Source organism: Condylura cristata, unplaced genomic scaffold, assembly GCF_000260355.1.
Source record: "Condylura cristata isolate star-nosed mole 26May11 unplaced genomic scaffold, ConCri1.0 scaffold00001, whole genome shotgun sequence".
Lineage (NCBI taxonomy): Eukaryota > Metazoa > Chordata > Mammalia > Eulipotyphla > Talpidae > Condylura > Condylura cristata.
This window is the reverse complement of record NW_004567102.1, coordinates 8640043-8663841: the sequence shown is the minus strand read 5'-3', so window position 1 is coordinate 8663841 and position 23799 is coordinate 8640043. Positions and strand designations below refer to the sequence as shown.

At 52.6% G+C, this 23799-nt stretch overlaps 1 protein-coding gene across 1 annotated transcript; it reads left to right on the top strand.

Annotated features, from left to right (window-relative positions):
- The first annotated feature begins 16530 nt into the window (after window positions 1-16530).
- Window positions 16531-23528, top strand: PGC (progastricsin (pepsinogen C)). Its single transcript, XM_004673465.1, has 9 exons — window positions 16531-16652; window positions 18022-18172; window positions 18532-18649; window positions 19511-19629; window positions 20069-20268; window positions 21282-21404; window positions 21968-22115; window positions 22528-22626; window positions 23288-23528. The coding sequence occupies exons 1-9, from the start codon at window positions 16594-16596 to the stop codon at window positions 23438-23440; spliced, it is 1170 nt and encodes a 389-aa protein (XP_004673522.1). The 5' UTR covers window positions 16531-16593; the 3' UTR covers window positions 23441-23528.
- Window positions 23529-23799: the final 271 nt, after the last annotated feature.

Below are 23799 nucleotides of genomic sequence, written 5' to 3'. Positions count from 1 at the left end.
GGCCGGGCTTGTTACGCCCCAGCTGCCCTCTCCAGGCGGCCGTCTCAAACTGAAGAGAGGCCCACTCAGACCAGGGCAGGCCCTCTCAGAACTGGAGGGTGCTGTCTGATAGATGCTTTCAAGGGGAGTCACACTCTGAGGTAAAGGGAGTTGATGGGGGACCCCTGCATCTCCAGGGAGGTTGTGGAGGCTGAGTTGAGGAATGCTGAGGCAGGGACGACTGGTGGGACGGGGGAGGGGAGGGTCGCGGGGGTCTGTGTGTGTGGGTCTTCTGGGAGCTACCTCTGCAAATCAGAGTCCGGGACAGAATCCACAGGATCCATCCTGTGGGAGGGATTCCTGGAGATATTTACCAAGGTTTCTGCTCTCTAGCTTGATCCAGAACTGAGGACATTATGCAGGCCTGACCCTTACCTCCCTTCAGCACAAAGCCTTTTTTGTTCTAGACATGACACCCCTATATCATGGGCTGGGTTGTTGCTACCACACAAGCCTCCCTCCACTTCATTCTTTTTTTTTTTTTTAAGACTTATGTATGCATGCAGAACTGGGGTATAGGCAACGTGACTGGCTTCACCAGAGACAGAGTGGGGAGCAGAACAGGCAGATCCACGAAGTACACTGCTGAGGGGAGCAGCAGGCAGGTCAGAGAGGTGTCTGCTGCACCATGTGGGTCACCTCCAGCGCCAGGGATTGAACTCACGCAGAAGCAACTGCAGCTACTTGCAGTGCTGTGTCCTATCCCATTGCGCCACCAGGGAGGGTCCGCTCCACTTCAGTCTTATGGTGGCTCTAAATTTGGGTCCTAATTCTGCCCTGGAGCCACACTCAGCTAATTCTAGTCTCTGCCAAGGGTGCAGGACTTGGAAAGTTGGCATTGCCACCACTAACCACCCATCTGTGACACAGGACAGTAACCGTGCCTCCCTCATGAAATGGTCACAGGAGAGGACACAGCTGGCCCATAGGAAGTGCTCAGCAGGTGCAGAACTTTTCATCAGATCTCTGTTATTTTACCATAAGCAGTTGGCCAAGCCTCTGATCTCTAGCTTGATCCAGAACCGAGGGCATTATGCAGGCCCGACGACCCCCGCCTCTCCACCCCCCTCCCCCAGCACAAAGCTTTCTTTGTTCTAGGTATATGCTTTAGCTGCATTAATGTTCATCCACTGGCCCTTCTGGCTCATGGGACCCTAGAGCTGGCCAGAAACCCCAGTGCTTTCTAGAGAAACATCTGCAGTCTCCTCAACCCCTAACAGATATTGGGGCCCTGGGCTCATTAAGTCAAGATCCAAACTGTCTGTTCATGCAGAGGGTGTTTGTGTTGTTAGGCTGAGTCTGTCCTGAACTTGAAGGTACCAGCTCTCACAGTGAACACGGAGGTGACAGGAGAGGACAGATAGGACTTGCTGTGAGTTCTCTGTGGATCCTGAGGTTGACAGCAGCCCTGGGACCTCAGCCCAGTTCTTCCAGAAGCTTCACCCTCTGCAAGTGGTGGGTAGAAAGCCTCCTTAACACTTCCCTGGCTCACCCAGTGCATCCTTCTCTTGGTGTCTCTGGGCCCCAGCTCCTCTGGGGGGTGGGCACTCCTGCCAGAGCTCACATGGAGCACCCGTGGAGAGGGGCTGGGAAGGCCAGCTGAGTGAGAGCGCCACTCCTGCTCCCAGTGGGGGTTTTCATGATGCCCATTCTCAAAGGATTATTAATGAGTGGTCCCAGGGCAGTGGAGAGAGAGGGCTAGAAAGGGTGGAATGGGGAGACCTGTTCCGAGGCTGTTAATCTAGGGCAGATGAGCGTCGCTTGGAGCCATGGGCAGAGCGGGGAGGGACAGACATGGGGGTGTCCTATATTCTGGAGGTAGACCCAAAAGGTCTTTAGCAGTGGAAATGATGGAAGGAGGGTGTAGGAAAAGGAGGAATGAAGTTGGTTTTTGAAGGAAGAGGCCGGCTTTTTTTTCAAGCCCTGGAGAGATGGATGCTTTCATTGAAACAGGAAAAGAAGATGGTGGGTGGGGAAAGAGATACAGATTTGACCTGGAGGTCTGAAGGAGTGTCCCTGGATATATGACCCCTCCCAGGGCCAGAGGCTAAAAAGCAGAGCCCACTGGGATAGCACCCTCAACATTGGGGGACCAGGCTGGGCCTTCTAGGAGACTCCACTTTGTGTCTGCTCTCTGCTGGACCTGTGACCAGGGGGGACTTGAGCATTGAAAGGCCACCCCCAGGGCTTTGGGAGGTGAGGCCCCAGGGCTGCAGATATTCAGGCGGTTAATGTTGGGGGGAGGTCAGGTCAGAGGCTGCAGAGTAGGCGCACAGGCAGGCGGTCTCTGGAGGGTCAGCCACCGGCCCCTCCGATCAGTGCAAAGCAGTGGCCACAACTCCTCCTGCAAAGGGACAAAGGTGAGACCCTGGGAAGTCCTCCTGGGGCCTCAGCTTCTTGGAAACTGGGTGGGGAGAGGGGGAGGCCCTGGACTTGGTAGGAAGCTGACTGAAGGTCAGCCAGACCACTCCCAGATACCTGCAGAATCTGGGGTGTTGAGTCGAGAAAGCAATGGGAGTGACTTCCAGGAGCATGCAAGCTTCTCCTCTCCCCCTCTGTGAGGTTGGGGGGCCCTGCCTGCTCCGGGCCTTGGTTTCCCCATACAATGGGCATATGTAATCAAGCCCTCCAGACATTGGGGTGTCAGGAGTATTGGTGTGACTGCCCATCCATCCAGCTCCCTGCCTGGGCCCCCTGGCTTTTATTAAGACGAAGCCTGAGCAGGGGGAAAGTCCTGGAAGGGTGAGCACTGACATTCTCAGGCACACCCTCCAGAATCCAAACTAGACTGGCCATCCTGCCATCATGGCTGGGACCATACCATGTCCATCTGAGGCCCAGTTAGGGCTCAGGAGCCAAGAGGGTGAGGGGTTGGCCCTGGAGCTTCCTGGACCTGTTATCAGTGTTTGGTTTGGGACTCTGGGAACAAGCCAGGTTCCTGCTCCTTATCCAGGCCCTGGTGATTAGACTCTCTGGCCTTTGATACACCTAAGTGTCACCCAATCCCCAGCATTCACACACCCCTACCGGAGGAGACTGGATCTATGGCCAAGTTCAGCTCTGTCCAAACACCCCCTCCTCACAGCCTGTCTTTGCTGCTGGCCCTGCTGCCTTTACCCAAGGGTCTCTGCTCAGGAGGAGGCATCCTGCACCCTCTGGGACAAGCCTGGGGCTGTCAAGGGAAGATTGCCTAGCAACAGGGGGAAATTTCTGCAAGTCTTTAGGCCCACCAGGAATCATTCGCTCCAGAGAATTGTTGGTGTGGTGGGCTGCTGTGCAGTGGAACAGGCCACATGGCAGTGGGACTGGGCTGATGTCAAATATCCTGAGCTCAAGTCAGACCACTCTGCCTTCCCTCTGCCTTGGGTATAGGCACCTATGGGACCTTCCAGGGCCCACACCTCTGCTGAGAGGAGATCCTGAGCTATCCCTCAGCCAGGCCCTTACAGCGGCAGCCCCCATGGGGAGGGGAAAGGAAAAGAAAGGGAGGAAGAGGGGAGGGAGGATGACATGGAGGAAGGGTGGGAGGCGGGGACAGGAAGGGGAGGGGTGGGGGCTGGAGGGATGCAGGTCAAGGGGAGGCCTTCCTGCCCTGCCCAGGTGCCTGAGTGCCTGCGCATGGAGGCACGCACAGATGCACGGGCCGGTATGGGTAGGGGCCCAAGCCTGTGCCTGCGATGTGTGTCCCCGACTGTGTGAGGGTCTGCTCAGCATCTCGAATCATGAGCCAGGACGCAGGCCCATGGGCATGGACGGTCTGCAGAGCCGCTTATCTGTGGTGCACCCTGGCCCAGTCATTTCCAGCCTGTCACATTAAAGAAAGAACCCTCCTGGCAATCTCCAAGACTGACCCCCCAGCCCCCACCAATGGGACTTGGTGTTCCTGTGATGGAACACCCTGTGCTCAAGGGGTCCCCAGAGGAGCGAGCAGCACCCCAGGGTGGGATGCTATGCAGTTATCTTCACCTCCTGGCAGCCTTGGCAAGCTTGGAGGGAGCCCCCAACCCCTCCCCCATCTCACCCAACTCACTAGGTTTAGGCTCTCACACTCTGCTAACTTGCTGTCTTTGCCCTGAGGTCTCTCCCAGCCCCCTACAGTCCTATTCAAACTCCGCCCCAATCCAGACTGCCCCCCTCTCTTCTGCCCCAGTTTCAGGGGGACACAGCCTGCCTTTGGGCAGCCTCACACTGTGATGTCTGGCGGTGGGCAGTGGGCCAGAGCAGGAGCGAGCTAGGAGTCTAAATCTTCTGAGGGTGGTCACGGGGTCCCGGCCCCTGGAGGGCCACCCCCAAGGGTGCTCGCCTCAAGGACCAGACCCAGGACTTGGCCATCACCAAGTTTGACCTGAGCCAGATGGGGCTGGGTACAACCCTCAAAAGCCAGGGCCTCCACAGTGTGGACAGCTGTGTTAGGCTGAATGAGCCCAGAGCCCAAGGGCAACGCCTCTCACCCGGGAGAAGACCCCCACTGACTAGGAGCATCCCCTCCACCTTGAATGTTTGGCCCCTGAGGGACAAGGCTTCTGGAGAACCTGCTGGAAGCCTCACTCTGAGCAAGGGGCTGGGGCAGGTGAAACAGGAGGGACTTAACGGTGTGGGCGGGGGGCAGTTCTGATGGGCTGACTCCTAGACCTCAGAAATGGGGGTACTGTTACTCTGCAGCTGCCTCTTCCTGGTGTGTCTTTGGTTCATGTAGACAGGATCACAGCACCTTTGGGGGCAGAAACAGTCAGCTGTACATGGCGAAGTCCTCTGGAGCCTGTGGCTGCCCAGGGTCACTGGCAGATCATCTTGCCTTCAGGATGGGGAGATTCAAATGCCCATTCCGCCCACCAAGGGAGAGGGCCTGGGGGGCTTCGTCCCCCATTCCAGCCCAGATCTGGAGGCTGGGGAGAGATGGCATGACCTCTGCCTTCTGATGGCTCCCTGCACCTGCAGGTTGTCCGGGGGGGGGGGGGGGGAAGGGGCCGTAAGTTAGTCGGGTTCTCTTCTGCCTGGGGGGGGACCAGGTCACTGGTGCTTCCAGGCTGCCTGATGTCACGGCCATGGCTCCTCCCTCCCCCGTCCAGAGTAGATTCTGACTACTTGCTTCCAGACCATTTATTCTTTCTTCTGTTTGTCGCCAGCTGTAGCAGTGGTCAGAACCTGGAGTCCTCACCTTCACCATCAATGGCGTCAACTTCCCCTGCTGGGCCCAGCCTTCCCCTGACCCTCCTGGAACAGGAGGAGATGAGGGGTATATGCAGCCCTTAGAGCCCAGGATGTCAGGTTTGCAAAAGATGTGAAGGATGGCTTTAGCATCCTCTTTAGCAAAAATTATACCAAGAGCCACCATATATCCAGGGCGCTCTGAGCTGCAGCATGGACAGGTTGAGGTCTAGTCCACTTGCATCGGGGTCCTGTTCTGCCACTTCCGAGCTCTGTGACCTTGGGCTTCCTGAGCCTCTGTTTCCTCGGCTGTAAATAGGATGAGACCGTGTTAACCTTATCAGGTCCTTGTAAGAGTAAGTGGCCCTGCAGACATAAAGCGACACGGCAGCGCCAGGCACACACTCACTCCCTACGTGCTGGGCTATTCCTGGGCCAGGCTCCGAGCCAAGGGTGCCGCGTACATCTGCTCCTCAAATCCTGGGAGAAGCTACCACCATCACCTTAGACCACACATGTACTTGTGGACGTCCCTGTTCAATGTGCCCAGGGTGAGGGGCTGTGGTCAGTGGGTCCTTTTCAGGTGATGTCTATATTTATGTAAGGATTTACTTTATTCATTTATGCATGCATGAACAGGGGTGTAGGCCAGGAGCCGAAGGCTTAGGGGTTTCATCAGAGACAGAGTGGGGAGCAGAACAGGCAGATCTGCTGAAATACACTGCTGAGGGGAGCAGCGGGTGAGACAGGGGAGGTCTGCTGCGCCATGTGGGGCAGCTTGAACTCAGGCTGCAGAGGGTGGCGATAGCTGGATAGTGCTGAGACTCTAACCCATGAGCCACCAGGGACACCCCTCGCAAGTGGCTTAAACCTCCAGCTGTGGAAGCCCCCTGCTTGCCCAGTCTTCACTCTCATTAACCAATGTGTTGAATGTTGCGCATTCCACCGTGGGGGGGCACAGAGGGAGAGACACCACCTGCTCTCCAAACACTTGCGAGCAAAGTGGTAAGTGTAAGATTTTGTGTGCATGTGCCTGTGTGTGTGTTCATGTGCTCTCCATGTGCTCATGGTGTAAGTCAATGGGTTTTTTTTTTTTTTTTTTTTCAAATTGTAGCTCACAGCCCATTAAAAGTTGAGCTAGTTGACACTCCCTGATGGCGCAGTGAGTTAGGGTTCAAGCTGGCCGTAGCTAATCCCCGCCCCGGAGGTGACCCCCATGGTGCGGCAGACCTCTCCTGACCTGCCTGCTGCTCCCCTCAGCAGTGTACTTCGTCGATCTGCCTGTTCTGCTCCCCACTCTGTCTCTGGTGAATCCTCTTACCTCCCCTGCACCTCTGGCTCTGTCTGAGTAAATAAATATTAAAAAAAAAGAATATAAGAATATATTAAAGAATATATTAATATTTTTTAAAAGTCACGCTAGTTGATTGCTATCATCACTTTGAGATGAATAGAAAAGTGGGGTGTACCATGTGCACCCTATTCATGTATACATGTATATATTTATGTGATCAAAACAGTCTCAAGGCCTCAGCTCTGGTGACCGTATCTCTGCCTCCGTTGGCAGACCCCCTCACTGTAGTATTCTAGCTTCACTCACCCCATTATTTCATTGTTCCTACTTCAGGCCCTTTGCTTTTGCTAATTTTTCCTGCCAGATGTTTCCTCACTCTTTATCTTTTTTTTTTTTTAAAGATTAATTTACTTATGTATACAAGATCTGGAGTACAGACCAGAGGTGTGGGGGTGTGGGGTGAGAGGATTCACCAGCGACAGAGTGGGGAGCAGAACAGGCAGAAATACACCGCTAAGGGGAGCAGCAAGTGGGCCAGGAGATAGGTTACGCCATGCCTGACTGCAGTGGCTGTGCATATCTTCACAGTGCTTCAGCTTAACCCCGTGCACCACCAGGGAGGCCCTACCTGCTTAATTTGTCTACATCTTGAAGAACCCATCAGCGGGTCACGCTATCCCTTTCTCCCAAATTGAGGGGGAAATGATGCCCAGAGAGGGTCAGTGACTTGTCTGATGTCACACAGCTAGCCAGAGGTGGCTGGGATTTAAGCCCGGGTTCCTCTGGCTTCAGAGCTAAGTTTCTTTCCTTGACCCAGTGAGACCTGACAGTCTAGCTCCTTTCCCTCCAGATCAGTGCAGTACCTCAATGGATTCCAGTCCTCAGAGAGTGACGGTGTGTGTGGCTTTCTGGGGTCAACCATTCTATCTACAACTTGCGCAGCAGAAGGGTGGACCTGGCCATTGCTGTGTGGACTGACTCCGACTCTCTCCCTGGTCTGAGGCATCCTACCCTGCTGGGTCTCTGGGTTTCACAGAGGCTGGGGACCCCCTTCTCTCAGTCACTACTACCAGCCCTATGATGAAGAGCTGAGATCTGAGACACCCTTTAAAAGCAGCTCTGTTGGTCTGGCTTTGGAGAACAAGGCAGCTGACTGCGTGGTTGAGAGAGGGTTTGACATTCACGTCCATTTAATATAAATCAATGGGCCCCACCTTAGGTCACTTACCAACCTCAAGTCAGAACCACTGCTGCCACCTAGCCGAGCCGTGAGCTGCACCTGCTTCCAGGCTCCGGCCGCGTGTTGCACTTGTTCGAAAGTAACGTCCTTGTGGTGACCCAGTGGCCTAATGGATAAGTCATCCGTCTCCGAAGCAGCGTCCTGCGAGTGACAACAGCATGCTACACAGGCAAGCAGCAGCTTCTGGTCCGGGATAAGACCAAGTTCCTTGTATCTGATCAACACGAGCGAACTCAGCAATCAGCCTGTAGTGCTACCGCTCAGCGCGCATCAAGCCTTGCTGGCAGTGAAGGGGCCCACATGGTGAGCAGGCCTGTCCCCTGCTCTAGAGCATGACCGTGAAGAGGATGAGGGTGGATTCCTAGACGTGGAATGTGCCTCTCAGCAGATTTTGGTTGGTGTAGGATTAGAAAAGAGTGTCTGTTATAGAATTTTTATTTTTTATATTTTTAAAGATTTGTTTATTTATGCTTACATAACTGGGGGACAGGACAAGGGCAGTGAGAGGCTTCACCAGAGACAGAGTGGGGAGCAGAATAGGCCGACTGACTGAAATACACTGCTGAGGGGAGCAGTAGGCGGGTCAGGAGAGGTCTGCCGCGCCATGTGGGTCAGCTCCCTGGCCGGGGCTCGAACTCTTGCTGCAGTGGTCTGGGGAGCTTCTTAATGCAGTGCTTTAACCTGTTGCACCACAAGGGAGAGCCCCTAGAATTTTTACTTTTTAAATTTTTGTTAGATTTACTTTTTTATACATACTAGAGCTGGGGCACAGGCCTGAGGTGGCGGTGAGAATTTCACCAGAGACAGAGTGGGGAGCAGACCAGGCAGATCAGCTGAAACACACTGCTGAGGGGAGCAGCGGGCAGGTCAGGAGAAGTCTGCTGTGCTGTGCGGGTCAGCTCCCTGGCCGGGCATTGAACTTGTGCTGCAGAGGCTGCGGACAGCTTCAAAGTGCTGTGACGTAACCTGTTGCACCACCAGGGAGGGTCCTGTTCTAAACTTGTTAAAACACTTAGCAAGAGGGGAAGAAAAATGAACTGAGATGAATCAGCTCATCTAACCACAGACGATCAGCACAGTAGTGCTCCTGCCTAACAGCTTTAGGAGTTGGTTTGTGCTTCAAGTAGAAAAACTGAGTTCTCAATGAGCATATTTAGCTTTGGAAAAATATATTATCTAACCGTGGCTGCTTGTCTTCAAATTTAGGAGTTTAAAAATAAAGTCTTTTGCTTTACAATTGGAAAAACATGGAAGCAGCCCAAATGCCCAAAAGTAGACGACTGGATTAAAAAGATGTGGTACATATACACCATGGAATATTACTCAGCAACCAAAAAAAAAGAAACACATGTCTTTTGCAGCAACTTGGATGGAGCTGGAGAAGATCATGCTTAGTGAGATAAGCCAGAAAGAAAAGGAAAAATACCAGATGGTTTCACTCATAGCAGGAGCATAATGGACCAGGAGAGAAAATAAGAAGAATAATGAACAACCATATACCAGAGACATTTTGTGGGGGTGGAGTGGGGAATGGGGTCAAAAACGGGGGGGGGGGGAGGAAATGCACGGGATTATGGTGGTGGCACACGGGTGACTCGGTGATGGAAAAAAAAATGTACAAAATGAGGTAAAAATAAACTGTTATATTATTAAAAAAAAAAAGAAAGTAAGAATCAGATTGTAAAAAAAAAAAGTCTTTTGTAATCTAAGCTGCCAATAAAGTAGACCTTCAAGTTATAAACAAACAGACAGCACACCGCTTGCATGCTTGGCGTGTAATGCACACAGTTAGACCCCGCTGGGGGTGGGAGCGAGCTCGTGCCGAGTGTCACTCTCAGCTCTGTGACCTATGCATGGCACCATTTCTGGAGAAAGGGGACAGCAGTTGGGGAACAGATATAGCTGGCAGCATGGACAGAGCATGCACATGGAGCCCCTTCACGACATGCACGCACAGTTGTCCTGCCTCGTCAAGTCAAGTGGAGATGGTCACCCCTTGGCTGGGGGGTGGAGGACCCGGGGAAGGCTGGATGCCTGGTGGCACATGGAGGAGACCGCCCCCCTGCTGGGGCCCAGGAGGAGAAACCTAACACCTAGGCTCTCCCAGGCTGGGGCCCTGGAACCCTCTGGAAACTGCAGACTCTGCCCCTCCCCCAGGTAGCCGGCCCAGGAGACAAACTCCAAGGAGACAAGGATTTCAGGCTGTAATTCTGTGGCTTCCTGGTGCTGTTTGCTGGAGAGCCCGTCACAATCCTTGGCGCCCATGAAATCATAGGTGTGATGTGTCTGCTACATATTGGCACTAAGATACTATAATAAATGCATAGCTGTTCAAAGAAGGCAGGTTCTTCTTTATTTCACCTAGGGACATCTCGGCCTCTCTGCCCAGGGATGTTGGCACAGGTGGGCCTGCAGACTCCCTCTCAGCCCGGACTCTCTCTTTCTCTGAGCCGGGACTGGCTTACCTTTTCATTTTTGAAGGGGTTCTCTGAGGACAGGTGTAGTGTCTTTCTTCTCTTCCTTTTCCTCTTCTTTTTCCTTTTTTTTGTTCAAGACTTATTATTATTTATGTGTTAATAAAAGAACTGGGGTACAGACCAGAGGTGTGGAGGTGAGAGGCTTCACCAGAGACAGAGTGGGGAGCAGAACAGGCAGATTGAGTGAAATACACTGCTGAGGGGAGCAGCCCGTGAGACAGGAGAGGTCTGTTGTGCCATGTGGGTCAGCTCCCTGCCTGGGAATAATTGAGCTCAAGCTGCAGGGGCTGCTGATAGCTTCACAGTGCTGAGACTTAGCCCCCTGTGCCCCGGGGGAGGCCCTTCCTCTTCTTTTTAATGTGATTTTATAAGATTTTTCACTGAAGCACACAGCAGGTCCTCAAATATTATTTTGTTCATGATTAAGTTGGTGAAAAAAATAATCTTGGTTTCCAGCCCCTGTGAAAAGCAGTATGGAAGTGTCTTAAAACATTAAAAATGGATCTGCCACATGGCCCAGTAATTCCACTGCTAAGCATAGACTCAAAAAATTCAAAAGCACTAATTTGAAAGGAAACTTGCACTCCCGTGTTTATTATATTGTTAATTATTATAGCTAAATTATGGGAATAACCTAAGTACCCCCAAACAGATGAATGAATAAAGAAAATGTGGTCTATATATACAACGAAATATTACTCAGCAATCAAAAAAGATAAACACATGACTTTTGCAGCAACATGGGTGGAGCTGGAAGGGATCATGCTTAGTGAAATAAGTCAGGAGAAAGATGATTACTAGGTGATGCCACTGACATGTGGATTATAGCATAACCAAGTTAAGAGTCAGATAAAGAGAAGCTTAAAGAAAGTTGACCATAGAACTGAAGCAACCAGGGCCTCCCTGGTGGTCCAGGGGTTAAAGACAGTGCTGTCAACCTATCTCAGCCACTGCAGCACAAGTTCAGTCCCTAGCCAAGGAGCTGACCCACATGGCACAGCAGACCTCTCCTGTCTTGCTTGCTGCTCCCCTCAACAGTGTACTTTGTCAATCTGCCTGTTTTGCTCCTCACTCTGTCTCTGGTGAATCCTCACCCCCTCACCTCTGGCCTACACCCCAGATCTTGTATGCATATATAAATAAATCTTTAAAAAAAGAGAGAGAGAGACAGAGATTGGAAGCATCCAGAGAGAGGCGAGGTAGGGGCCAGGTGACAGCAGAGAGGGAAGGAAACACAATGGACTGTGGGAATGGCAAAACCTGATGGGGGTGTCCAGATGTTACCTCAATTAAAAATTAAGGAACTAAAAAAAGAGAGAGAGAATCCCAGTCAAGGTGGAACAAAAGTGCATACTCTAAGACCTGGCTTTGCTAAAGTTGCAGTTCAGAGCACCTACTGACGTGTGGAGGGGTTTACGGGCCGGACACCCCCAGCTCCGGTCATGAGCACGAGCAGGGAGTTCAGGTTCTCACGGACTCTCACAGACTCACTGAACTTGAGCTCCGGTCAAGAAGCACCATGATCAGCGCTCCCAGACAGGCTTTTATTTCTTCAGCCATTCTCCGGCCCCTTGCCCAGGTCAAGGGCTCTGACTCAGCAGAGGGTTACTGGAGACTGCATGCTGGCTCTCTCATAAGCACAGCCTTATTGAATTATTACAGCTGGCAGGGTTACCGTGCCCACATCACAGTCAAGGAGTCTCAGGTTCAGAAACGGGAGTGAATTGTCCGGGACCAGCTAGAGATGGAGATTGGGCTTCTCGAGTCAAGTGCAAGTCACTTGCAAGTTACCCTGCACATTCTTCATGGTGTGCAGCGGGATGGGTGAAGAGTTAGAAGCAGGGCCCTCTGCCAGCAGGGACAAATCTGCATGGGTAGCTCTAAGATTACTTGCCCAGAGTCGCCCCTTTCTTTTTCTGGGAAGCGTGCTTGTCCCTGCCTTTCCAAATGCTTCCCGAGGAAGCTGCCAAGTGCTTGCAGGCTCCTGTCTGCCGTCACAGTGGTTGGTTCAGGAGTGGGGTACCTGGGCCAAGACCGGCCAGTCAGAGAACTTCCCTGAGAATCTTGTTTTCTGGAATGTAAAACTCAGCTGCTAGTGCTCAGTTAAGAGAAGAGTCAGGATACAGTGAGAAAGAGGAGGAGAAAGGGGAGGGGAGGAGGGGGGAGGAGAGAAAGGAAGGGGAAGGGAGGGCAGGGCTGGGGAGCAAAGAACAGAAGGAGCAGAGAAGGGTCCAAGTGGTGTTTGGATCTGGATTCTCATTCACCCCATTCTCCCCCCTCCTGAAACGGGACTGTGACATGACAGCCCCCACCCACCCAGGGCATCCCCCATTTCACCTAAGCCAGACAAGCAGACAATTGTCTATAAGCAAAGGCACATTAACTGACAGGTCAGAAGGAAAAAATGAGGTCTGTTTATCCATATATACAGAGATCGATTTCCAGATGTTGGAGATTCAGACAGTGACATGGACTCCTGTGTGGTATGCAGATAAAGTAACCTATCCTGGAGCACTTATATGAGGGCTGTTTATGAAACAAAAATAAAGCACCTTCTTACATGGCACAAGTTCTACGATGGGATATTTTGGCAAGAAAGTGTCCACTTTGAAACCTTGAATTCAACTTTTCCTTGTAATAGAGCAGAAGGATGGTGGAGACAGAAAAGCACCATGAGACAAACACCGTCATCATAATGATTACAGGCAGTTGCCATCAGCAAATATTAAGATTAGTGGGCAGAAGAATGGTGAGAGACATGACGCTGGCATGAGCTCAGAGTATTTTCCCAGAAGATACTAACTACTTATCAAGAGAAAGACAGTAACTGTACAGTCAAGAAATCTAGTGGACCTCCCCTTAACCAGGTTATTAAGGTGAAGTCAGGGGTAAAAAGACACTATTAAGAAGACAGGTCAGGTAGCTCTTGATGTGGTGCATTACAAGGGCGTATCACCTCTGTGGTGGCTGACCCAAAACGCACGCCCTCAATCTGCTCAGCAGAAAATACCAGAATAAACTAAGCAGAGGAACATTCTACAGGAGAACATCTTTAGAAGTGGCTGGATCTTCAAAGATAAAGAACAGAGCCTTTGACACCAATTAGAAGAGACTAAGGGGATGGGGGAAATTTGAGTGTATCCTGAGCCAGAAAAAGGACGTTAGTGGGAAAACTGGTCTCTAGGTTGGTTCGTAGTATTAGATCAGGGCTCATTTCCTGGCTCTGAACATTGTACTGTGAATGATGCAAGATGTTTCTCTTAGAGGCTATCTGGATAATGTGGATGAAATGAATTTGGGGACTCTCTATACTTCATATGTTTGCAAATTTTCTCTAAGTCAAAATGATATTGAAGAAGAAAGAAATAAAAACATAAAAGCTTGAACATGAGAAAAAAAATCCTTCAGGCTCAGTGTGTGGACAGAAGTGTAAGAATGTGTATAAGTATAGAGCTCACATATAAAATTTAGGGGAAAAGTTATACAACTAAGAAAAGAGCAGAAGTTGTCACTGAAAGTCACATGAGAGCTGCCTAAGAATTAAGGTTTATAAAATAACTGTCCCCAGCACTAAGATGAAGTCTTTCAGCGCTGGGAATTTATTTCCAGGGTTAGAAAGCACAGCGAAACTCCGATCCCTGGTCAAATCTTACACCCGTCTTCTCTGCTCCAAAGGCAAAGCTCCTTTAGCCTCTGCTTGAACGGCCATAGTGATGAGGAGCTCATATTCTCCTCTTCTGGGTGCATTTTCATTTGTGTGCCCAAGTGTTGTTGAAAGTGGTATGAAATCAGAAATAACCCAAATGATTAGGGTTAAGGAATGATAAAACACTATGTAGCCATGGAAAGTGATAAGAATGTGGCTTATCTCACTGCTTGGAAATGTGTATGCAGTAATCTTAAGTGACAAGAACAGAACCGAAGTTGCATTTATATACAGATTGTAGCTATGGCAAAATCTAAGTGTTTGATAAGAGCTAGAAGGTAATTTAGAAAGGTGCAGAATTGTAGTTTCCAGTTGCCTTGATCTTTTGAAAGTGGCTTGTGTACATAGCGTCCAGAATTTTAAGAAATACCCTCTATTAAAGGGTGTTTGGGGATTGCCGTTTCAAGATGGATGACTAGGTTTCATGGAACACTAGATGGGGAAGCCCCCAAGGCCATGTCTCAGCACCATGGGAAAGAGTGATCCAAGTGATTAGTGATGTCTGCCACGAGTAAAGGAGGGGGGTGACCGTGTGCATGCTATGTGGTTGCCACCTCCTCTAAAGAGACTTCCAGCAGCAGAGTCACTCTGTGGACACTCTAAAAGGCCAATGAGCTGTTAAAGAAGCCATGATTAGCAAGAGGCTTCTTCTCTGTCTGCTAGTTACAAGCGGTAGGATTTTTTTAAAGATTTATTTATTTACGCATACAGGCAGAGATGCAGGAGTGGTGAGAGACAGAGCGGGGAGCAGAACAGGCAGATCGACGAAGTACACTGCTGAGGGGAGCAGCAGGTGGGTCAGGAGAGGTGTCCGCGCCATGTGGGTCAGCTCTGGGGCGGGGATCGAACTCATGCTGAAGAGGCTTTAGCTTCTTAGTGCAGTGCTTTAACCCGCTGCGCCACCAGGGAGGGCCCTACAAGTGGTAGGATTTTGGGTAAGTCACAGTATATAGGATGGTATGAAATAAATACCACAAGGAGAGGAAAAGCAAAGTCCTTCACAATAGGGGCCAGTTTGAGAGTAGGTGGGCACAGTAGGGAAGGCTGTGGCATTTGAACTGGGTCTGGAAGGATGAGGAGATTTTGCAGGTGGAGATGTGTGGGAAGGGTATTCCAGATGGAGGGCACAGCGTGGATAAAGGCATGGAGACAGGAAAATAACAGGCCTCCTTGGGAGAAGGGGAGGCGGGCATTGTGATGAGCCTGGAAGGGCCAGACTAAGGGCATCCTGAAGGCCAGGGTGATTTGGCTTGAAGACGGGTACCTCCTCTGTGCCAGGCTGCACAGACCTCCAGTCCCCTTCGTCTCCTCCCGCATCAGGGTTCTGGCTGGATGGTGGGTGGTGGCAGACAGAGAGGAAAATCCCCCACTGGCTGGATTACATCAGTGTTTAGCAGGTCTGACCGTGGCCTTTCACCTGGCACCTGGGGACTGATAAATCAGTTTGGAGTGCTCAGAGCAGGGTACCAGGTGGCAAAGAGGGTACTGGCATAGGGACTTTTTCCACCTGCTCCAAAGTGGAGACCTCTCCTGTACCAGGTCAGTGGCACTGGAGCAGCAGCAGGTCACATCAGGCAAGGAGAAGCCAGGAGGACCCAGAGATGAGGAACAGACGCATAGGGGAGATCAGGCCTGGGGGCTGGGAAAAGGCAAATGTCGGGTTGGGTGGAGAATAATGGGGGGATATAGTCACTTTAGGAGAATGCAAGGGGCAGAATCACAATGGGGTGGGAGAACAGAGACAGTGAACAGAAGCTAGGGGTAAGCATGAGTTTTCTCCCTGTGGCTGAGTCCCAGGCCTCCTGCTGCTCCAGGCCAGTTCAAGAGAAAAAACCAGAAGCCAGTGCAGCTTACACAGTGGGTGTGCTTAGAGATGATGAGAAGTTTCCCAAATGCTCTATTTGACCATGAAAGCTCCCATAACTGTCCCCAGAGGGCTCAGGCATCAGCCACTGGCATCGCAGCCCCACCAGCTGAGTCAGAGCTAAGCATACCACCATCGTGACCCCACCCGTGCCCCCTTTATCTCTGCCAGCACCCTACTTGAGGTATTGGGAACCAGGTCTTGAGCCCGACCTCTGAATGCATCACCTAGAGACCAGCAATTCTCAACCATTTCGACTTCTGTGGGACATTCGGCAATGCCTGGAGGCATTTGGGTTGTCACAACTGGAGATGCTGTTGGCATCCAGTGGGTAGGAGCCAGGGATCCTACTAAACACCCTAAATGCACAGAACAGGCCCCACAAAACGTCTGCAGTATTGAAGTTGGGAAACCTGCCTATAGGTTTCTCTGACCCCTCACTCTGGCTCTACCTTTTCCTGCCCTCACCCCCAAATGGTCCCAGCATCCCTCTGGCTCCTGCACAAGACGCAGTCTTTGCCACTCTGTCTTTTAGGGCACTTTGTTCTCCCTTATCGGCAGCACCTCCTGGCCTCCACTGCTTGTATTACAAAGTCAATAAGATGAAAGTGCTTTACCTGCGCCCTCAAGGGGAAAACACAGAAACAATTGATACCTGGCACCCAGGTACACCTGGGCTTGAGGTCATGCTTACCCAGGTCAGGGAGGCCAGGACTGGGCTGGGCCCTGGGGTATAAAGGCAGAAGGAGCGCTCAGGCCTTCACTCCACAGTGACCGTACCACTTGGGGTGACTTTTCCCTTGCAGCCAGATAGGAATCGGCATCATGAAGTGGATGGTGGTGGCCCTGGTCTGCCTCCAGCTTCTGGAGGCATCGGTGGTCAAGTGAGTCTGGGGCCTGTGCTGGGAGCCTGGGCAGGAGTCTGGAGCTCTGTTAGGGCTGGGCTGGCCAAGGCATGCCCTTCTGGCTCTAGTTTGGAACTTTTGCTAGGGATAGAAAGGTTCCCTGAGCTATCGAGAACAGGACCCAGGAGAGGGAGAAGATACAGCCTCAGGAAACCCTCGGGAAACTCAGGGAGAAGCACTGTCCCTCCATCTGATGAGAAAAGATGGACTTGAAGCAGAGACAGTTGGGGTGATGACTATCCAAGCCGACCCTGGATGTGAGGGGCAGCTTCTACCGCTTAGAAGAAGTGACTATGGGGACAGAGAAATATTTGCTACAAATTTTCTTATGGTCCCAAGTTCATGTGGCAGATGTCAGAATCTAAGAAACACTAGTAGTGTAATCTGAGGTGGCGAGAGAAAGGTGGCTTACAGGACATGGGAGGCTCCAGGCCTGCCTGCTACCCAGCAGTAGACTGCTTCCTTCAGGGAAGAGAAGGTTCCTCTAAGAACTTCTTTCCACATGCCAATTCTGTAGAGGTGGTTAGCATCGAGCAAGTAGAAGCAAGTCTCCTTAATGCTCTGTGAATGACTTTTGCCAAGAACTTCTAGAGAAGGAAGGGTTCTGAAGGAATGGGGATTCAGATGGGGAAGGAGCAGCAGGAATTCTGGAGTCTGTAGCAAGTTCTGGGTGGGCCTCCAGAGACCCCCCCACCCCAAGCCATGGTAGCAAGCAGGTCTGGTACATAAAGTAGGGTGACTGGGCAGTAGCCTTTACTTTGAAAGGCCCAATTCCAGAGCTGAACAGGCCTCCGGACCACTCCTGGCCCACGGTTCTGGTTGTCCCGGGAAGTGCAGTGATTGGCTCCAGGGACAATTAGCAACAGGGACAGAACTAGGATCCTGTCCTCTCTTAGGGGTAAGCTTTGCCACCACTGAACCATTTGTTATAATGCACATAACTGTCCTCTTCCTACGAAGGAATTTATAGGCTACTTGAGAGCAGAGGGCCAAGGTGGGGTGGGCCTGAGATGGAGCAGGAGTATGCATGTGTGGGTGAAGTTATTTTTCTCTGAATCTTGGAGCCTGTCCTGAGAAGAGAAATGGGAAAAATAAAACAGAAGGAACAGAAGAAAGGGAAGCAGATAGGGAGAAAGGTAGAGAATCAGATAGAGAAATGGAGACTGAAGTGGAGACAGAGGAGAGGAGACACACAGAGAGACACCCCAGCAAGAGACACAAGGACAGGGAGTTCCAGGGGCGCTGAGGTTTCCAGTTAGAGAGGGTGAGCGAGATGCGCGCAGGAGAGAGCATAGGCAGATTATGGAGGGGCAAGGGAGGGCCTGCCTGACCCCCAGCCTATCTGCAGGGTCCCCCTGAAGAAATTCAAGTCCATGCGTGAGAACTTGAAGGAGAAGGGCTTGCTGGAGCAATTCCTGAAGACCCACACATATGACCCCGCCCAGAAGTACCACTTCAGTGACTTCGGTGTGGCCTACGAGCCCATGGCCTACATGGATGTGAGTCCTGCTGCTTCAGAGGCGCCATCCCCTGCTCCCGGAGGCTGAGGGCAGGCCCGCTGGGACCTGCACTCTCCTCTCTGTCCCTCCCACTGGGGCCCCTGGGCTGGCTCTTTCTGACACATCTACCAGCCTGGACCTCATAGCTGGGGTAGAGCTCTGGGGGGCGGTGGGGAAAACTGCTGACCAGGCAACTCAGCCCAGAGACCTGGGCAGGCCTGGGCTGAGGGACTGTGGCCTCTGGAACAGTGGAGGGAAGGCTGGGGCCTGCGTCTGGTGCCGTCTCTCCCTGACCTGCCTATGGAGGCGGCTGTGCCTGGATCCCTCCAGAGCTAACGGCTCCTCCCATGGCTCCTCAGGCTGCCTACTTCGGTGAGATCAGCATTGGGACCCCACCTCAGAACTTCCTGGTCCTTTTTGACACTGGCTCCTCCAACCTGTGGGTGCCCTCTGTCTACTGCCAGACCCAGGCTTGCAGTGAGTGTGGGCAAAGGGAGGGCAGCGGGCTGGGCAGACCACCAACACCCTCTGGGAAAGGGTCATGCTTCTTGGGAACTGGTGGGGGAGTGTCGGTCCTGGAGGGGACCAGCGACAGGCCCAGGACCTCATGGAGATCCCCCTCCCCAGTCAGAGGGGAGAAGCAGGGCTGGAGCTGGCACTGCTTTGCCTTCCTGCTCACCCACGCGCATTCCTCCGCCCAGCCCACTGACCTAGCTCCACTCCACCCCCCTCCATTTCACTCCAGTCTGCCCCATTCCATTCCACTCAAGTCTACAGCATTCTTTCCATCTTACACCCCTCCCCACTTACGAAGTCCTCCCCAGAACATGTGAGAACCAAGCAGGGTGGTCCCTGTCTGGGGCAATGTGGAGACAGGTGATCCTCACATCCATGAGCCTACCTGGTCCCTGCGGACCCAGTGGGTCCTGCACCTCCAGTCCAAGGGGTCTCTGCTTGTCATGCCCTGTGCTATCTCAGAATCCAGGGATGGCTGGTTCTCGATGGGGTAAGGAGTAGGGGTACCCTGAGGGTCATTCTTTCCTTCATCTGGTGAGTAATTTCTTGGCACTGGCTAGGGGACAAGGAGAAAGAATCTATGCAACCCTCCCCATAGGGAAGTCACAGCCAAGATTTTTTCAGTCAGAGGGGGCTTTGGGGGACAAGGTTGGACAGTTCCTAGGAGCCTTCCAATGCCAGAAACCTCGGCTGTCCACCCCCCAACTCATTGGCTGAGGGTGGGAATGGGGTGGGAAGAGGGGGAGGCTTTGGCCCCAGGACATGAGACAGGTGGAAGAACCACTGGCCAGCCTGATTTCTGGAATCCCCCGTCCCCTGCAGCCGGCCACTCCCGCTTCAACCCCAGCAAGTCCTCCACTTACTCCACCAACGGGCAGACCTTCTCTCTGCAGTACGGCAGCGGCAGTCTCACCGGCTTCTTCGGCTATGACACCCTGACTGTGAGTGTTCCCACGGCCGGGCAGGGCAGGGCGCGGGGGAGGTGACCCGGCCTGGGAGCTGCCTTCTAAGAGGGTCTCAGATTCTGACAGGGAGACCCACTCAGATGCAGGCCTTGGAAAACGCCATTTTGTGGGCAGGACAGGGAATCAGTGGATTAGGGCTCCTTCACTCGTGGAACCATCACAAAGGGCCATCAGTTGTGGCCAGGCACTGGCATGCCACGATGAAGGGGGGTGACCCTGTCCTCTGCTGGGGCTCTGGGGAACTGAGAAACCAGGGAGGTGGTGGGGGGCACTGCATCTCTTGCCAGGCCTATCAAGAAGGGAGAGAGCAGGGCTGAAGGAGGGGTGGAGAGTGGAAGCTTGAAGGGTCTTCAGTGGAGTTTGGGGTGATGGGTGATGCTTCACTGTCCCCTCCCACCCTCTGTGCTCCCTCCAGGTTCAGGATATCAAGGTCCCCCACCAGGAGTTTGGCCTGAGTGAGAACGAGCCAGGTGCCAATTTTGTCTACGCAGAGTTCGACGGCATCATGGGCCTGGCCTACCCGGCCCTGGCCATGGGCGGGGCTACCACAGCCATGCAGGGCATGCTTCAGGAGGGCGCCCTCTCCAGTCCCATCTTCAGCTTCTACCTCAGCAAGTGAGCAGCCAGCTCCCAGGCCACTTCCCTGTGGCCCTGGGCAACGGGGCCAGTGCTTTGGGGTTTGGAGGCCTCCAGCAGACACTGGCTCCAGTCCCAGCGCCCCCCAGGGCCCACCCCCTGCATCGCCCCACCCTCTCTCCTCATCCCTGCATCTGTCCCCAGGCCAGTCTGGCTTGTCTTTGGTTTCCTGGCCAAGAATCTCTCCCTCTTCTGGCAGAACCTCGTGCTGAGTGTTGTTGCCAGGTACTGAGGTACCTCTGGGGTTGACTTCCTTCCCACAGCTCCATTAGCTCATTTCCTTCCAACCAAATGCTTTCTATCTGGACACCTCTTTGTATAGTCATCTATAGCTTCATCTCTTTTGGTCTATTGTTCTAGCCAGGTCCTGGAGTCTTCTAGTCTAGCTCCGCCATTAACTCCTAACTAGCAAACACAGTGATTTAGTGTGAATAGCTGAAGCCGGACAGTGGGAGGGGATGAGTGGTCCAAGATGGACTTTTCTTCTTTCTTCTCCAGAATTAGCCAATCACTTTCTAGAGATAATCAGCGATTACCATCTGGGGCTTAATCACTTGAGTCTGACTTTCAACAATATTATCTTGTTACTCGTATTGCTGACTTAATTCTCTACCTCTGCTTACATTTACCCAAATCAGCTCTGCCTAGCTCCACACTCAAATTTGACTAGAAGGGGAGGCCTCTGAAACGGGGAGTATCCTTCCACCCCTTGCAAGGCCCTACCCCACTCCAATCCCAGCAGAATCTCTGACATAGCTGTGTCCTCAGGGAGTCCCAGTCTGAGAGGGAACACTGCTCTGCCCCAGGGAGCCCCGGCCTGAGGGGTACACGGCCCTGCCTCAGGGACCCCCGGTCTGAGGGGGGACATGGTCCTGCTCCAGGGAGCCCCCAACATGGACCAAGGCAGAGCCTCTTTTCTCTTGAGGGTGACTGCTCCACAAGGCAGCCTTTCCATAATCACTCCTGACTCGCCTTCTCCTGGCTTCCTGCAGCGAGCAGAGCTCTCAGGATGGAGGAGCACTCATCTTTGGGGGTGTGGACAACAGCCTGTACACTGGGCAGATCTACTGGACTCCTGTCACCCAAGCGCTCTACTGGCAGATTGGCGTGGAGGAGTGAGTCTGCCATGGGGCCCTAGGGAGGCATTTCCTTAGAGCTGGCTTTGGGGCAAATCACTGTTGCACACACATCCAGGTTCTGCTGGGAGGCTGAGACAGCCCCCAGCCCTAGTCCTCCCAAAGCCACAGCTGCCCTCTGCTGGAGTTTCAGAACCCACTTCAGCTGGAGAAGAGGGGTTGGGGGTAGGGACAACATAGGAAGGGGTGGGACTTGGAACCCCAAACTTGAAAGACCCTATAGTCCATTCCTATGGGATTACTGATTAAAAACTGGGGTGTGTTAGGCTAATGTCCTCAACGTACTGACAATCAATCCATTTCCCTGGCTTTCAGTTCCTTGGAACTTTACAGACAGAGATTCCATGGCCTTTTAGGTGGCCTTAAGTAGATTCTGGTACTGTGTGAGGCAGGGGATGGTTGGGTTGACCTCTGCAGGGTCCTAATGTCCAAGGGACACCCTGACTGTGGTTGCAGATGTTTGCCCCTCTGAGGTAGGGAAATCCCAGCCGATTGTGGCCCTGAGCCGGGGTGCAGAGACGGTTCACCTCTTTCTCATCCAGCTTCCTGATTGACGGCCAGGCCAGTGGCTGGTGCTCCCAGGGCTGCCAGGCCATCGTGGACACAGGTACCTCTCTGCTCACCGTGCCCCAGCAGTACTTGAGTGCCTTTCTGCAGGCCACTGGGGCCCAGGAGAACCAGTACGGACAGGTCAGTTGTGGTGGTGACCCCCTTCTGTAGAAGAGGCCAGACAGGAAGAATCTATGGTTTTCCTTGAAGCACAGGAATAACTTGACCTTGCCCTCCATGCGTGTTATCAGCTGCCCTCAGGAACCAGGGAGGGTGGTGGGCAGGGGGCGTTGGGGAGGAAGGCTCTGGGATGGCTGGGGCTGTGGGCAGGCTGGGCCCTGGAGGCTGAGGAGGGGGCGGAGGAGGCAGGTGTTTGTGCTGAGGGAGCAGAATTTCTCTCAGCCTCAGAGGGGACAGGATACTGTATTTGCCAAGCAAAAGAACAGGAATAGGGGACTAAGTGGGTGAGTGGGACCATAGGGCCGGTGCTGGCGAGACTGTCAGTTACCCCAGGGAGTGAGATGAGGGGACCCTGGCTTTCTCCCCCTTGCAGTTTGTTGTGAACTGTAACAACATCCAGAACCTGCCCACCTTCACCTTTGTCATCAGTGGTGTGAAGTTCCCTCTGCCGCCTTCCGCCTACATCCTCAATGTAAGTCCTGACCCCTGCGGAACAGGATTGGGAATGGGATGAGGTGGCGGGGAGACAGAACCGGCGGTGCCATTTGCCAGCTTTTTGCAGCATTGATTTGCTCCCTCCTGCCCCACTCATTGGTTGGAAACCCCCTTCCAATGGCACTGGAATGCATTACCATGATTATTAACCATGGGGCAAGGTTCTGGGTTCTTTTTTGAATACTCAGTGAATTACTTACTCATATAGCCCACTTCATTGTCACAGCCTTCAGTGTTGGAGATACTAATTTCTACTTAACAAGTGAAAACTTAGAGGTTCTGAGAGGCGAAGTAACTGACTCAAGGCCACACAGCTAGTCGGGGGGGATAGCTAATGTTGGAATCCACGTTGGTCTGGTTTCAAGGATAAACCACCAGGCAGATCTGCTCCCAACTGAGAGCAGGTAGGAGCCTGGCAGAGCCCGGGGAGACGAGACCCCAAAGAGGGCCATCACAGCCACACTCACCCATTCTAGAAGTCCCTTCTGCCAGGCCCTGCTTTGGAGGCCCAGCGTCCTGTGAGGCTTCAAGGGCAGAGATTTTAGCTTATTCACCTCTACCTTTGTGCCCCTGGCCTGGGGCTCAGGGCAGAGCACATGTGAACAAGTGTACCAGCCTGGCTCTTCTGTGTTACACAGAACAATGGCTACTGCACCGTGGGGGTGGAGCCCACCTACGTGCCCTCCCCGAACGGCCAGCCCCTGTGGATCCTTGGGGACGTCTTCCTCAGGTCTTACTACTCCGTCTACGACTTGGGCAACAACAGGGTGGGCTTCGCCACAGCTGCCTAGATTTAGTGCCCGGATGCCTGGGCTCTTTCCTTCTTCTCGGCCCCTTACCATGCAGGGGGTGCTTTCTGTACTTCTCTGGATTCACCCTGTCTTTTCTGGACTCTGGACTTATCATAATAATAAATAGTTCTCCTCAATGGTTGTCAGCCTGTCATTTTTTCTAGGGAAGTGGTGGCCTGTATGGCAGCAACTGGCCATAGGGATGGGGAGTGAGCATCAGAGAAAACTTGCCTCTGCTAGATCATGTTCTCCCTGAGTTGCATGTGGGTCATTGAGATTCTAAAAGAAATGAATGGTACATAAGGTAGGACTTAGGGATGGGTCCTGGAAACTTTCGAGCTTGAAATCGCTTCCTAGTT

Bases quoted from the DNA above. Each gene is read 5' to 3' on its own strand.
- PGC (XM_004673465.1), top strand. From the start codon at position 16,594: ATGAAGTGGATGGTGGTGGCCCTGGTCTGCCTCCAGCTTCTGGAGGCA. The intron at 20,269-21,281 runs GTGAGCAGCCAG...GGCTTCCTGCAG, and splicing joins TTCAGCTTCTACCTCAGCAA to CGAGCAGAGCTCTCAGGATG. The intron at 22,116-22,527 runs GTCAGTTGTGGT...TCCCCCTTGCAG, and splicing joins AGGAGAACCAGTACGGACAG to TTTGTTGTGAACTGTAACAA.